At 45.5% G+C, this 16762-nt stretch overlaps 1 protein-coding gene across 5 annotated transcripts in view; it reads left to right on the top strand.

Moving 5' to 3' along the window:
* Positions 1–16762, top strand: part of HTR2C (5-hydroxytryptamine receptor 2C) — a 574451-nt gene that overhangs the window by 270066 nt on the left and 287623 nt on the right. For all 5 annotated transcript variants that reach the window (XM_065556834.1, XM_065556835.1, XM_065556836.1 and 2 more), the window contains one exon: positions 1735–1808. In XM_065556834.1, the coding sequence (XP_065412906.1) occupies positions 1735–1808 (74 nt within the window). Of the gene's footprint in view, positions 1–1734; positions 1809–16762 lie in introns of those variants that run through there.

Genomic DNA, 16762 nt, shown 5'->3' with positions numbered 1-16762 from the left:
CTCTCACTCTGCCCTTTCGCCTCTTTCCTTTCCATACCCTGACAAGTAAATCAAGATAAAATAATGAAACATATTGTGTATAAAATGCTTATTTTACATTCCTAAATTTCAAATCTATTGTTAGGCTGAAATGTGCTAATGGTCGCCATCAAGCACGTCTTTGATCTGTAGATTAATCACAGACCTGGTTAAAACTGATGGGTGTGCTAACAACCCCTTTTTCAGGCTAAATAGGAGGAGCAATTAAACCCCTTTATGGAGTGAAAGCTGGATACAATAGACCCTACTGCCCAAGGTACTGGACTGCATAGCAAAGCCTGAGCAGTGTTAAGCCATGTGATCTGAGAGGTTTTGCTGGGACTAGCTCAAAAACACAGGGGCTCTCAACCTTTCCAGACCACTGTACTCCTTTCAGGAGTCTGATTTGTCTTGTGTACCCCGAGTTTCACCTCCCTTAAAAACTGCTTGCTTACAAAATCAGACCTACAAATACAAAAGTGTCACAGCACGCTAGTATTGAAAAATTGCTGACTTTCTCAATTTTACCACATAATTAAAAAAACAATTGGAATATAAATATTGTACTTACATTTCAGTGCATAGTATATAGAGCCGTGTAAAATCATTGTATGAAATTTTAGTTTGGAGTGACTTTGCTAGTGTTTTTTATGTAAAACTAGGCAGATATCTAGATGAGTTGATGTATTTTACCACTGCACATACCTACTCTGTGCCCATTTTACCAGTATGGGAATGCTCCCCTTTGAGATTTTAATGCACACTTTAAATTTAGATACTTAGGATATTCTGGGAGGATTTTTCCCTCAACCCAGAATGAGGTCTATCAATAATTCCTGTCCGGTGTGGGTATCTTTGGAAGTGTCGAGCTGCTCTGGTGTGTTCTAGGTCTTACAGTGTTGCATGCTCAGTATAATCTAACCCGTGAGCAGCTGAGGCCAGGCCTGGCTTTTCACTGTGTTTCTGTATAGCGCTGTGCACACTGCAGTGCTGGAACCTGTCTGGTACCTGTCGGATTATTGCAATACAAATAATAACTTCTGTAACAGCCATAACTGATGCATTTGGTCTACTGAGTAAATGTGACGCTTCATTTAAAAGCCAATAATGCATAGCTAGAAAGTGTATCCTTGTGGTTTTATGGAGGGCTCACTCAGCTATATGTCTTCTTGGATCCCTTTGAAATTAAAACTTTTAGGTCTTATGTGAATAGTCCTGTTGAAATCAACAAAATCGCATGAATAAGGGCTTCAGGATTGGGACCTAACCCACTCCCCTTCTCCCCCGCAACCCACCCCCCAAAATTATGTTAAATTGTGTCAAAAGCTCTAGTTATCCTGGAATAAGCCAGCAGTCATGTGTTCATTTTAAAACCCTGTGTTTTGCCATTTAATTTCGGCTCTAATTAATTAGAGCCAAAAAATCTTACCGAGTTATAGGTGAAACTGTGTTATATCGAACTTGCTTTGATCCGCCGGAGTGGGCAGCCCTGCCCCCGGCGCGCTGCTTTACCGCATTATATCCGAATTCGTGTTATATCGGGTCGCGTTATATTGGGGTAGAGGTGCGCTATAGGGCTGGAAATTCTATGGCTATAGCTTTCCTACAATGATGTCAAAGAATTTTAAGGCTACTGTAATGTGCTGTCTTAAAAGTGACTAGCTAAAGTATTTGTGGCAATGCCGTGTCTAACAGGGAACATGTCTGCTTTTCTAGGGAAAGGAGGGATCCGGACTAATGCTTTTAGCAAACAAATCATGCTGTCACTGCAACACGCTCCTCTTCGGAATGTAAGTACATGCTAAAAACCAAATTCGCGTTTAGCTTGTTTATGAATCAGTTATGTTGGAGGCTGTGAATGGCTAGAGTTAGTGTTATCATTTATTATTTGCATTGCAGTAACACTTACAGGCCCAAATCAGGAGAGGGGCTTTATGGCGCTAGGTGCTGTACAAAGAGAGCACAGAGCTGGAGATCTTACAAGCTGCGAAGTTTGTGTAAAACAATGTGAAGGGGCAGTGGGGATGAGGAAAGCTAATAAAATCGTGCATAGGCCAGAAACATCTCTACATGGGCATCGCCAGATGCCTTCATGCTGATTACGTATGATTTGAACAAAACTGTAAAACATAAGCTAAATATCCAACGTCCCTGCTGGCTGCCAACCTAGCTAGTATCCATTGCCAGTTCACTGTAGTCACTGGGGGGGCGTGGAGAGTGGAATGACGAGAGTGGCAATTTTAAGGTAACATTTGTCAGAGGAAAAACTGAAGCAAAACTAAAGAACTGTCCAACTGTCTGGTGAAAACATCGCCCTTCAGAAGCAAAGCAACATGCTGTTGCGAACAATCCCTTTTGTGCTGACAAAGGGAAGATTGTTTCATTAGATCACATCTGGAAACGGACTAGGGCAAGTCCTAATGTCTCTTGGATTTTCAGACTTCACGGGAAAGGGCACAGGGGCAATGCAGTTAAGACTTGCAAGCAGGCATAGGCAAAGCTGAGGAGCGCAGTTAATAGACCTCAAATTAACTTGGACAAGGTGAATTTCAAAAAAGTAAATTAGACAGTATACGATGGAGTGATGGCCCTAATTCCATCTATGTAACACTGTAACTCCTCATCCTTCCAGAGAGCTGGGCTGGGCGACCTGTTTGCATACTAGAGGGCCAGGCATTGCCACAGCATGTAATCCCTAGCAGAAAGAACAAGAGAAGGTGTTTTATAACCCAGGGTATACGGGTTGAACATTTGAAGGGCGAGGTACAAGCAGAGTGTGAATTTGGGGCAGACTCTTGTTGGTTTGCGACAGTACCGTGGAGCAGGTGTTAACGACAGGTTGCCCTTGTCTATCTTTGATTTAACATCCTTCCCAATAGAGGCAGTAGGAGTCAGTGGATTTGGTTTGTCATAGGGCAGCTCACTTCTGGGACATCCTCCAGTGACAGGCTATGGTGCAACAAGTGCATGTGCACCTGCCTCAGTTTCCCCTTTTCTTCCTGCAAGCACTTTTAAAATATCTGTAGAATGTGATTGTGAAGCCAAAAGGCTGCAGCTGCAGTTTAACACCGACAAAACGAACAGGAGGACTTGTGGCACCTTAGAGACTAACAAATTTATTTGAGCATAAGCTTTCGTGGGCTACAGCCCACTTCATCAGATGCATAGAATGGAACATATAGTAAGAATATATATATATACACACACAGAGAACATGAAAAGGTGAGATTGCCATACCAACTCTAAGAGGCAAATTAATTAAGATGAGCTATTATCAGCAGGAGGAAAAAAAAAACTTTTGTAGTGATAATCAAGATGGCCCATTTCAGACAGTTGACAAGAAGGTGTGAGGATACTTAACATGGGGAAATAGCTTCAATTTGTGTAATGATCCAGCCACTCCCAGTCTCTATTCAAGCCCAAGTTAATGGTATCTAGTTTGCAAATTAATTCCAGTGCAGCAGTTTCTCGTTGGAGTCTGTTTTTGAAGCTTTTCTGTTGCAAAATTGCCACCTTTAAGTCTGTTACTGAGTGACCAGAGAGGTTGAAGTGTTCTCCTACTGGTTTTTTAATGTTATGATTCCTGATCTCAGATTTGTGTCCATTTAAAACTGAAATCCAGATAGGGTGCAGTTGTGTATTGGCAATGCTACTTCACAGACAGGGAATGAACAGATCCAATGGACATTTATGGTGTGTGAACATTTACTGTAGAAGAGACTCTCAGGCAGGACTCTCAAAGTCAACGCTTCTTTTAGGTCCTTAAGGTTACGTCTCCACTGGAATAAAAGACCTGGAGCACGGCTGTGGCTGGCCTGGGTCAGCTGACGAGCTCACAGGGCTTGGGCTGAGGGGGTTGTGTAGATGTTGGGGCTCTGGTTGTGGGGTCCCAGACCTCAGGCTCCAGCCCAAGCCCAAACATCTATGCAATGTTTACATCCCTGCAGCCTGAACCCCGTGAGTGTCAACCGACCCAGGTCAGCTGTGGGTGGGTAATTGCTGTGTAGATGTACCTGAAATGTCCCAGGGCTCTTGGCTGAGACTTTTCTCGTCTCGTTGTCTCATTCTCATTTCCCCTGCCTGTATTTGCTGTTCTCTTGGGCTGATCCCGAGCCGGGTGTGCTGCTGAGAGACCTGGGGGTTGCTTAGCATTAGCAGAGGCTCAGTGGACGCCCCCAAGTTGCTCAGCAGGCAAGTGTTGGATCACACCAGGCTGAGCCAAAGGGTCTGCAGCACAGACTTTCACCAGAGGGTTAAGTGACTAAAATGGGCTTGTCAGTGAGTAGAACTGGAGTGGGAAATCAGGTGTGCAGCAGCCATTTTGCTTCCTGTAACATAACCAACAGAGACACTGTTTGCAGTTTGAAATTATTGTAGTCTATAGTGTAAAAAAAAAAGTTACAATCAAAACAAAATGTTCTGAAATTTTCAGAATGAAACCTTTAGATTGACCCAAGGCAGAGACCAGTTTGGTTTATCAGTCCATGAATATTTTCAAGATTTTGACTTTTTCTTCACAATTCAGGATGGGAATATTTTTTTTTGAAATCTCTCCTCCCCCTCCCCCCGAATGAGAGAACCGTTTCCCACCCAGCCCTGTTAACCATAAACAAACATAGCCATGGTCTCACGCCATGGAAATGTCTTAAGGGACTTAAGAAATGATAGCTGTTCTCTAGAACTTTTGAACCATCCTATAGAATTGAATAGAGAAATCTGTCCCTAGCATTCTCTATTGAGCCAGATAGGTTTTTAGAGTAATTTCTATAGAACACCATTGCCTTTATTTCCTGTTAAATACTATAGGACTTGTTGGCAATGCCAGCCCCTGGGGATGTTCTTTCAGAATGTAGACATTTGACATTCTGAGTGTTACCATCTTCCCAAGAGTGGCTTGCTTCACTTTGCAAACCCATTAACAGCCAGAGTGAGAATGCAAGAGCTCCTGAAATGTGCTGCATGAGTAACTGTGCAAAGGGGAGCCATGCAGATCACCGTTGTTGACTATGGAAATCATAGAATCATAGAATATCAGGGTTGGAAAGGACCTCAGGAGGTCATCTAGTCCAACCCCCTGCTCAAAGCAGGACCAATCCCCAACTAAATCAACCGATTCCCAAACTAAATCCTGTGCTGGCGTGCATAAGGCACAGACTGCATATTCATAAACAAAGTCCTCCTGTAAAAAGCAACAGAGGGTCCTGTGGCACCTTTGAGACTAACAGAAGTACTGTGGGTAAGAACCTCACTTCTTCAAATGCAAGATTTACAGATTCAGACTAACACGGCTACCCCTCTGATACTAAAGTCCTCCTGGCCACTTTAATAGTGCTGCCATATACTGCAGATCTGCACAGTTGCGGAGCAAGCTGGATTATCTCTACTCCATCCTGTTGGATGTGGACCAGGTAAGTATTATGCTCAGCGTCCTTGAGAGCTATCTAACTTTTTTGCTGTGTCCCTCTAGCAAGTTCTGCATTTCTGCAGGACCAAGCACTTGATGTCTCGTTGATTGTAGTCTTCTCGCTCTGTAACCCTTAGTGCACCAGGGCTTTTATTTTTCTCTGAATAACCTAACTTTTCGTCCCTGGATTTATTCTAGGAAATGTACCCTTTAGCCTTGCTGCTTGCTGACCAGTCCGCCTTCCTCTCAGGGGCTTACTTAATTTCAGCTCTGCTTTTTAAAAAAAAAATGTTACTTCTACAACTGTAATAATGTGGTTCTGCAGTGAAAATGACCATGGGAAAATGGCACTTTCTGCTACCTGGGTGTATTACTAGTCAGTTCTAGTGGCTTCAGTGGCTAAAATAAGAGAGTACACCAAGGCTGGTATCCTCATCTAGTGGCTGGTCCACCCAAGAGGTTAAGAGCCTACTAATGCTGCCGGATGATAGAGTTACATCTTATGGTGCACGTGTAAAGTGCTGATGTTTTTAGCACTGAAGGTCCTGTGTTGGCTGGTGGTTACACCAGCCCACCTGGGAGATGGTGAACTGGGTACTGTTCCTTTGTGTTCTTCACCCAGTAGAAAGATGTATTGCCTTCCAATCAGTTAACTCTGTTAGTGCTCAGTTAAGGCAGTGGGGTTACACAGCTGTCACTGCTGGTCTAATTGAGTTTGCACAACATTTATGTACTGCTGACATCGGAAAAGAAAAGAACCCAGATTGCTTCTCAAGTGCCAGTTTAACTTGGCAGGGCTGGCAGGTAAAGGGAAACATCTTTCTGCTTCTCAACTGAGCACATTTGATCTGAAAATCATTGGTAGACAGTGACCAGGAAACCCCACAATGCTGCTTGCTACAGTTTAGCTTTTCAGATTAGAACACGGGCCCTTTCCATCAGGGCTGGCAGGCGGCGTATTCTATATGGTGGTAAATGCTCTAGAGACTCTCCAGAGCGAAATGAAATGGGCAGCTCTGTTTGTTTCCCTTTCTCCCTCATGATGCAGGACGGACCTTTAGAGCATCGTATGGTCCAGTATCTAAGGCATTGCCACCTGTAGAAAGTCATTTTGTCTTTCTTTGGTTTCTCTGTCTCCTAGGTTTTGCTTCCCACTCTCATGTCTATTAAAACAGAAGTTTTCCCCCAAATATGGAACTGGCTTCACTGATTAATTTGATAATTATTGCTGTCAGATCTTCCCTTTGAACTTCCTTGTTAATTTATCTTCAGGAAGCATCAAATATCTCTGAGACAATTAATCCAAACATTCAATTAAAAAGAGGCAAATTTAGAAAAATCTCCGATTAAATATTTAATTAGAAATCTGAGATGACATAAATGAAGAAAACCTAAAAGCCCTGCTGTAAAAGGCAGCTGGTTAAATGCCAATCTCTCTGTAGTGATTTGGGTTCACAGCTCAGGCTTGTGATCTGTGTAAAGCTGAGGATATGAGCAGAAGTTCTCCATAGTTATGAGCAGGCATCAATGTATTAAGTGGATGCTGGCCTGAGCTTGCATTAGCTTTTCCACGGTTCCCCTTGCACAAAGGGGCTAATGCCATCAGGAGAAGCCCTGGCAGCGCGGCTCCATAGCGTGTGCAGATGACTCAGGCCTTCTGTGAATCTCCCAGAATCTGCATCTCCCCGGGAGAGGCAAACTGCAGCCCTATCCTGGAATTATTTGGGAAACCTTTGGGTGAATTCCTCTGGTGGAGTTGTCCCACTTCCCCTGGGCGGAGAGGGTTGAGGGTGGGAGTCCGTAGCTAAAGGCTGGGAGTCCGAAGTGGAGAATAAGTGAAGACTGTTCTGTAGGGAGAGGGAACATTGGTGATAGTCGTATTACTGAGCAGGGTGTGGGAATTCCGGGGAGAATAACATAGTGCCAGCTGGACAGGGGAGACCAGCAGAGCAATTTACAGGGAGACACACTGGGACGAGATGGTCTGCACAAGTAACTGAGCTCTCCGGCAGTTCAGCCAGTGGAGTCACCCAGATACCCTGGGGCTAGCGGGCCTGTATCGTGAGTTACCCTCTCCTGTGTACGGGGGTTCTGGGAAGGTAAAAACAAAAGCCAGAGTTTCTAGCACAGGATGAGAAGTCGTTCTGCAGTCTTTCCACACACTCCCGTGGCTGGGGGCAGAAGGGGGGAAAGTTTCTCGCTACAGCCTGAAGGGGTTGACGGATCGGCTTTTAATGAGCGCGACACGCAATGCAGCAGCTTCAGCCAGCTCTAGATGAGCCTTGAGGAGGAGAGGGAAGCCAAAGGTGTATCTGCTCCCTGACATGGTATTGAAGAAGGACCCTGGTAAGATGATCTCATAGTGGCAAAATATAGCAAAGGGTAGAGGTCAGCTACAGACAGATCCCTCGTATGCCTCTGGCAAAAGATGCTGCCCTGTTATCTTAGAAAAATAGATAACCAGGCCGGTGAGGGAAGAAGAAGCATTCCTACCTCTGTTCAGAAAGGAGAAACCAGTCATGATAAAAGGCCTTTTAACCAAAACTGAAAGCAGAATCCAGCAGTGTCTACTTTAGCTATTGTTTGTGGAGCACTGACAACATACCCAGCACTGCCTGCACCTAGGGTCCCTGCCCAGAGGAGACAAACGCATGAAACAACCGGGAGACACAATGCGCTGGGTTCAGCACACCGCGGTGCCGCAGCTTTGGATCTGAGCTAGTGCCTTTGGCTCTGATTAAGAAACAGCAGCACTGTTCAGGGTGGTGGGATGAAGACTAGCACGCTGCATGGAAGGACTGTGTCCTGAGGAGGGACCTGGCAGACGTGTAGCAAGTGTCCAGCGACTCCAGCAAACAGAGGGGCAGCATGGACATGAGGGAGAAGGATAAAGGCAGTAGCCAGGCATGAAATCTTCGCGCGATTGGGGCTGGGGGCATAGGTCTAGTCTGAGCAAGGACATGATGCAATGAACAAAGTGTGAATTTACAGTAACCTTGTAAATACGTAAGAGCTGTAGCTAGTAGAAAAGAGATAGCTTGCTCCTGTGGCCTAGCATGTACTACAGCGCCTGAACAGCTCATGACCTAGGTGGGATTGACTACCAGAATTAGTAGCCCAATCATAAAGTGTGATGCAACGTATTAACCAATAGCGTTACGTCGAATGTGCTGCTGAGTTGATTCAGGACCATGTACTTTGGATGTGTCATATACCCCGTACCCAACCCCTGTGTATGCCAGTAAAAAACCCTCCGTGACGAGTTCAGAGCTGAGTTCTTGGGAGCCGAGTGGCTAAGGTCCCAGAGGACACTGATTGGATAAGGTCTCAGAAGCCACCCCAATAGCTGGGGGAGAATGGACCCCACTCCCAGCTGGGAGCTGGGGCAGGAAGCTTCTGGGGGGCGGGAGCCTGCCGGGAGCCTGTGGGGCTCCTGGCAGGCAGCTGCCAGCGGAGCTGAGACCCCAGGCTCTCAACCCCCCACGCTGCCTTTCTTAGGTCCGTGGGAGTGTTCCTGGTGAGGACGTGGCGCACCGACCCCAGGAGGGCAGTGTGGACAGCAGTAATTACTGCTGTGGCTGAAAGTCGACCTACTATAGGTTGTGTGTGGCGTTAGCAAAGCAGTGGCTCTCTTGGATGTTTCGGTTCTGTGGACCACGCAGACTTCCTGAATGTCTGCAATAAAGAAGCATCCACTGAAATATAAGAATATTCCCCTGGAAAATCCAGAGGGAGTTTTAGATTAATTTGCTTTCCCCTTTTTAGATAAAAATGAGTGAGCAAAATCTGTCTGGAGAGCTCTGACGCAGCTCTCCCGGATTGCTGACTGAGGCTGATTTCTTAAAGGGTACGTGGAATTGGCGTGTTCAAGCACATCAGAGTTTTGACAAGAATCGCTTTTATTAAAGCATCTGTAGAAGTACAGCAGCCCACTGCAAGTTCACAGCTCTTCCCATAAGCCCCGATTCAGGAGAGCCCCTTCTCTAGGTCCCACTGACTTCTGGGGCACAGAAGCACGTAACTGCCCTTCCCCGAGAGGGCCTAAGGAAGGGGGGAATTTCGGTTCCTTGTGCAAACCCAGAGTAAAAAGGGTCTGCATGGGGGGAAAGCGGGGGCAATCCCGGGGATGGAAAGTTCCCCGTCAGCCTTCCGGCAGGTACAAGGCAGATGCACAGCCAGAGTAGTGCAGTAGCACTTGTTGCCAGCTGCTTCCCACCTCTCTGCTCAGAGCCTGTGTCTGTCGCAGAGCCCCCGGGTCCTGTACCAAACCCCTCTAGGCTCCCGTGAAGAGTCTCTGATCTGGGATGCACAGGGTCTCGGCGACAGATGGCTCAGCTTCTGCGGCACATACTTTCCCCTCTGCCATCTCCCAGGGGAGGCTGTCTCACAGCCTGGTGGGCTGTTCAGCGCATTTCACTGATGTGGTTAGATTAGACATGGAGGTGTGACAGAAGGGGTATCCTCTGCCCTGAGGAACCAAACGAGTCTCCCACTCCTGGGGTGCAGCTCCCCTTCCTGTCAGTGGGTTTAGGGACCCATTACCAGAGGCTGGCTGAGAAGTGAGCGTGCCTCCCTGAGGTTTCGCAGATACTGCCGCAGGTTCAGACATGTAGATGTCACTTTGAACCGTCTGTGGAGAAGGGATGGTTAGGATAAATTAGTTCCTTACGTATTTTCTGCACAAATTTAAATGAGGTAGTTTCTCATAATATCAACTGACCTGAGAACACTGGCCTATTTTGTGACTAGCAGTTGTAAGCCATTAATGCTTCTGACTTTGTTTCAAAACAATGTCGTCTTTTAAGTCAGAGCTCTGCCTGCGCAAAGAGTGCAGGATCCGGCCCATTGTGTGACAAAACGGAACCTGCCTATGGGAGCGCAGAAGACTTCTGCGCTGAAACCACAGACGTGAGAACACCGCATTTGCTCCCCCTCCGTAAAGACAAAACGTGGTGAGACCTACATTGGTGCTGTGAGCATTAATTAGTTAGCTGCTGAGCAACAATGCAGACTGCAGGCTTGCTTCTGCTCCTGACCTTGCCTTGGAGCCTAGACTCCGGCTTCTGACTTGGTTTGTCCCCGACTCTTCTATTTGCCTGTTGTCTGCAACTTGGTGCCTGATCTGACTCCCTGGTATCCAGACTCCAGCTTGGTAACTGAGTCATTGGCTGCCCACGACCTAGCCCTGATAGGGACCGGCAGGACAGATGCAAACTCTCAGCCATTAGCGCTGGAAGGGGAAGGAAATGATTGATTGTTTTTCTGCACAGAGACAAGATTTGGTTCCATGTCCGATTTTAAGAATGGTCCTGATTCAGTGATTTCTGAATAAGCTAATAATGGTTCCAATTTAAAGCCCTTTAGTTGAGAGGACTAAGGGAAAGGTTTGCTTTGTGCTAATCTGTAGTTTCTGAAAGCCTGTCACAAAGCCACCCTCAATAAGAATGGATCTGACAATTGTAGCTCTCCAAACCTGACAGATTCAGCAGTTAGACAGTTGAAATGTCACACTGGTGTACGCACTGGGAGGTATATTGACACACATGCTGTGAGAGAACAGGCTTGTATTGCTGCAGTCTAGACAATTGATGCCTATTCCACGGGTCTCATAAAGTTCTGTTTTCCATTGTATTCATCCCAGCAGGAACTTAACAAATACAGCCGTTAGATAGTCCGTCCCGAAATTCATGCCTGTATTTCGGTCAAGGAGTTCCGAGGCCCAGAATCTAAGACAGACTGCTTTGTCACCAGAGCCGAGCTGTGTCATGCCCAGCACTTCACCATCCCGGTGGTCTGGGCGAATATTTTTCATGAGCTTGGGATCATGGATTCTCACCCACTGAGTTTCACTTTGAGTTTCTGGTTCATTCCCCTCCACAGCTCTAAATCAAAGCAGCCGAGTGTCACCATATTTCCATTTCACACGTTTTTGAGCCAAAAACAATGAGCACAAGTTTTTTTCCTAGATATATTTACTAAAAATGTCTCTGTCGCTAGAGGTCCCAGGACACAGCTCAGCTTTTCCTCTACTCTGTGAGGTGGCAGGGACTGTGGTTAGCAAAGCCTCCCAGACTCCCAATATCCTGCAAGATGGCTGGCCATCCCCTTACCTGGTCTGTTCTGCTGTCCTTGGAGTTGCTGTGCCTCCATTCCCGCCCCATCCATGGAGATCCAGTTGGGCAGAGGGATGCTCCTCTGCAGCTGTTGGGGCTGAGGAGCGACTGTCCCATAACAAAAAGAACGAGGAGTCCTTGTGGCACCTTCGAGACTAACACGTTTATTTGGGGATAAGCTTTCGTGGGCTGAAACCCACTTTATCGGTTTTATGGGTTTTAGCCCACGAAAGTTTATGCCCAAATAAATTTGTTAGTCTCTAAGGTGCCACAAGGACTCCTCGTTCTTTTTGCTGATACAGACTAACATGGCTGCCCCTCTGAAACCTGTCCCATAACAGTAACTTGCGTTATTATCCCTCCTCCTTGGTCTGCCATGGTGTATATCGCCTTGTGGCTTCGCACTCCTGGGTAGCAGAAGTATCTTCTACATAAGATCAGTCAGACTGACTCAGACCAGCGGTCCATCTAGCCCACTGTCCTGTCTTCCGACAGTGACCAGTGCCAGGTGCTTCACAGGGAATGACCAGAACAGCGCTATTAGCGAGTGATCCATCCCCTGTCCTCCACTCCCTGCTTCTGGCAGTCAGAGGTCTTCACTTTCTGGGTGCAGGTGTTTTGTGACCATCTCAGACACCCAGAGGAGCTGACATGACGGAGCTCTAGCCTTAAGAACAACAACAATCTGCCACTCTGGCCTTCCCCTCTGCCCTGAGCTGGGGGAAGGCTGGGCCTGAACATGCCGGTCATGATGTGCTGCCTGCAGCCAGCTCTGTGGGAGACAGACTCTTCTGGAGCAAGGGCACCAGCTGCATGAAAGATTGATTTGAAGAATGTGGTCTTGCTTCATGGAATCGATATTCCCTGATGCTGCAGTACGTCTGACTTAGATTTGGAACAAGGAATTTTGCCTCAACCAAAAAAACAGAAAACAAAAAAGCCCTCAACTCTCTGCCTCTCTACCAGGGAATAGGGACTCTGTATCAAGACATAAAGGTCTAGAACATTTGGTCTGTTTATCATTTTGCAAACGAATTACACATCTCCGTTAAATCCAGACCCTTCTCACTCCCCTCACCCCCACATACCCCAACCTGTCTCTCCGTTGTGGTGTTATTTTCCTGGATATAACGTGTGGGCTACAGCTTTACATCTAAGAAATAATTCTTCAGACACTTAGTCAGAACAGTCGTTTCTGGTGATATGCCCAGCGTCTAAGAAAGAAGAGAATCACCACTGACAATGAGCACCTCTCTCAGATCTAATTCCTGTTCATTCAGACAAATAGAACTAGCAAGACCATCTGCAATAGCACCGGCTGGTCACTTCCATTAATGTTGCACTATATACATGGCTGAAATGGCAGCATGATTTTCTCTGTTTTTTTCCTAAAGGAACAATGCTAGACTTTAATGACGCTTGTGGAGGCCTTTCATATATCGAATACAGGTTAGTTAAAGCTCTACTCTTGATATTTTGACTGGATTTCTAAATTTACTCCTCTTAGTAATCCACAGTGTTAAAACAAACCTTGCTGGAACTTTGGTTCCTCCCACAGATAGCAAAGGGAATTCTTATTCAATAGACCCGAGTGTGTGTGTGTACGCTGTGTGCAACGGTGGCTTTCTGGCTGCTGAGGTTTGTAGTTTGATTATTCACGAGATTAAATAATTATTGTTAAGTGCCCCGTGACGGAGTGCCATAGACCTTTTTAGATAATGAGTAAAAATGAGCTGGCAGTGCTGACTGTGCTGACGCATCAGAACTGTGCTTCGATTCTACTTTGTGGAAAGCCTGGACTGAGGAATGGCCAATTAATACAAAACCATTTAATTAAAATGTCATCTTCACGTTAGCCGGGAGACGCCTCCGCGGGCAGGACTGACCAGCTGAATTGTTTGCTAGGGGGCGGTACAACTGCTGAAAAGAAATGGAACGCACCCACAAGTGAGCTGCTGCTTTAGCGGCAGGTCCTGAGCCAGACGGCTACGATCTCGATCTTGTGAGTGCCTCTCTCCTAGGTCTTCCCTGGGGCTCCGAGCAGGCCAGGAGTCTGCTCACACAGCGTCCGCTGGAGGTTGAGGGGGCAGGGGACTAGGCAGACAGCTGCCAGACCAGAGGGATAGGTGAAGGGATGCGGCACGCAGTGTTTTAACCGCATCCAGCCAGGCTCCAGCCCTACAAATGGACCCATGGGGATGGACCCGTCAATGGGACTCCACCCGCAGGCAGGTTTCTGTGCTTTCAGATCCCGATGCAGGATCGGGCCTTTGGTTTTTTAAGCATCCAGCTATTTTCTGTTCTGAGGAGCTCTTCCTTGGCGCCCATACAGTGCAGTGGGCTGCTCAGGGAATGGTTCAGGGCAGAATTCGGTAGTCGCCTTTTTAGTTTCCCCAAATTAAGAGAGTCCTCCAGCCCCACAGGCTTGTGGAGGTTAGGAATTCTTTGGTTTTTTATTTTTTTTCCTGTTCCACTTTTGTTTAATTTAGACCTCTTGAGAAATGCATGGCTGTTAGTTTCTTGCCTACATCGGTCCATCCCCGGGGATCCTATTGCCCGTTCTAGTTAGCTAGCATCTGCCTGTTTGAATGAAATGCTATTTTATGTGGAATTCAGTGTTCTGTTACCAGGAACAGGAAAACTGCAAATAATTCTTTCCCTCCTGACAATCCTGATGTTGCCAGCGGTATTACTTATTTGCCATTACCATCTGGTACCCGTCAGAATTATATTCAAATCCAGAACAGATAGCAGACCTATCCATGTTCCGGTGCTTATAATTCTAGAGGCAGATGATGAAATACATGGTTGTAGGTATAACTTATGTTCCCCAGTCCTGCATAGCCATATGAATGAGACACTGTGTTGCTTTGTACAATTCTTCAACACAAACAGCTGTAAGGCTTGCAAGTATACAAAGACTTTATCTGAGGTCTCTAACTGGTTATTAACCTTTGGCTAAAGGTTGTCCTACTGGAAATTCCAGCTGGAAATTTTCACATGGCAGCAGTTGGCCAACTGGCTTTTGAAATAGAGCAATGGGTCTTTTGTTGGCTGGTTCTTGGGGGCTAGTGGCCCACTACTGGAACTCGGTAACAGTCAGAAGAAACCAGCAGAGGCTATGAAACTGATAAAGAACTGCCAAAGGTTTTAAAAGATGTCTCCAGGAATTTCCACTCAGGAAGACAAGCAATTTTTTCTAAGTTATTTTTGTTTCTAGTTCTGTTTTTTGTTTCCCTGTCCTGTTTTTTCCATCTGTATGCCTCAGAGCACATTTTAAGACTCTGGCCTGCACCCCAGTTTTCCAAGCTTTGCTAGAAAATTGCTGGATGCACTAGAATTTTCCTTGGGATCTTCCCTGGGCTAGATGCCGGAATCACTGGTGAAATTACCTGGTCTGCTATGCAAGATGATCAGAATGGTCCCTTTTGCCTTAAAATCTACAAACCCATGAATCTCCAGTCCAAGCATGTGTCTTCTCTAATGGCAGATTCTGCATTTTTTTTTCATGTCCTTTTTTTGGATCATGTCACAGACAATGGCACTTTTGTCACCTGGACAATCCAATATAGTTCTGTCATCATTTAGTTCCCTGTTCTGTTTACAGTGGTGCTGCATGTATGTAGATACACTTGCAAAGTGCTCTGGGATCTTTCACCCTGAAAGAAGTTGTTATGAAGGTAAAGATCTTATTTTATTTAAAATAATTGCAGAATCCTTTCACTTGTACACTTCAAGAAAAGCAAGTTGCAGCTCTCAAATCTAGCAGGAAAAGGTATAAAATACATTACAAAAATAAAGCCAATGTAGCAATGCTACAGCTGCCAAACACTGTGCTGTATGGGTAATAATGCTCCCTGTTGAGAACGTAATCACTTTTTTTTTAGCATAGAGTATAATTAATGTTTTTCACATAGTAGACAATGGGGGAACTTAATTGTAAAGGGCCACCAGTTACACCATGGCTGTTACATTGGGGTGACGGAGTAGGATTCCAATTTCCATGACAACAGAGCACACAAATAGTCTTAGTTCCATAACCATACAGTTAAATAGTATGTTCTCTTTGAATTAGGTGAAAGAAAGCCATATATCTGTAACCCTTGATGGAGACTAGTACTGGGTGCCACAGGAAGATACTCTTGCCCTGCAGACACCTCTAGAGGGGTGGTGTGGGAAAAGATCCATAATCCCTTGGAGAAGGCCAATGCATACCCTGTAAAAGATCACCGTCCATATCAATATCCTCCTCACCAAATCGTACTAGAATACATGGGCTATCATAATAAATAGTAACCTATTATAATTTATTATCAGACTTGACAATTACATTCAAGATAATTAAATACTAATGGAGCTGGAATACTCACAAATAGTAACCAAGACACTAAACTCAAAAATGATGCAAGTCAAGGGAGCTTCCGACAAAACCTCTGGCTTAAAAAAAGTCCATTGTAGGGCTTTTCTATGACGCTTCCTCTAGTTCCTTTACAGGTGTTCCCTGCTATGGCAGATCTTTTAGAAGTGTGTGTATTTTATCTTCCAAATGGATCTGATCTGCAGAGGAACGGGCATTTTCTGCAAGGTATTAATTCCCCTTTATAACAGAACATTCCAAATGTTAAGCTGGACATTCTGATCGAGGCACAAAGTTTTAGGTGATCACAATTTTGCATTGTCTGCAAGGGCTTAATGACAACTAATTAAGTGATGGATAGCGGAGAATGATAGACTCTCCTGACTGAAAGTCATAAAGGTAGCAATTATTGATTGAGATGGAATAGCCAGAATGTCCCTTTCATTGCTGTCTTTCTCAGGCAGTCTGAGTGGGTGGGAAATGCAAAAACAAAGCAAGCCATGCCAATGGTTTGCTCAGTCATTTCTCTGTGTTCTAAGGCATGCCTGCATGCTGTGATAGTCCACACGGCTAACTTGCCAAAATAAACACTTTATTTCTTATCAGCCTGCATTTAAAAAAAAAAAAAAAAGTCTCTGGAAGGGTTCTTGGATTATGGGACTTGTCTATAAAAGAACCAAAAACCTAAATAGCCTAGTGCTCTCTGTTACACCAGTTGGTGTGTTTTCAGCAACTGTGGCTTCACGAAGAAAACTTTGGATTGGGGCCATCAGGATGCAATGCAACATTGTGAAGTTTCTCACCATCCTCAGTTCAGCACAAGTGACAAATCCTGATGTGATATGGGATGGAAGAGCGTTCCAGCCGGAA

This window comes from Chrysemys picta, chromosome 9, assembly GCF_011386835.1.
Source record: "Chrysemys picta bellii isolate R12L10 chromosome 9, ASM1138683v2, whole genome shotgun sequence".
Taxonomy (NCBI): Eukaryota; Metazoa; Chordata; order Testudines; family Emydidae; genus Chrysemys; species Chrysemys picta.
The sequence above is the reverse complement of the archived record's forward strand: the minus strand, read 5'-3'. Positions and strand labels throughout refer to the sequence as shown.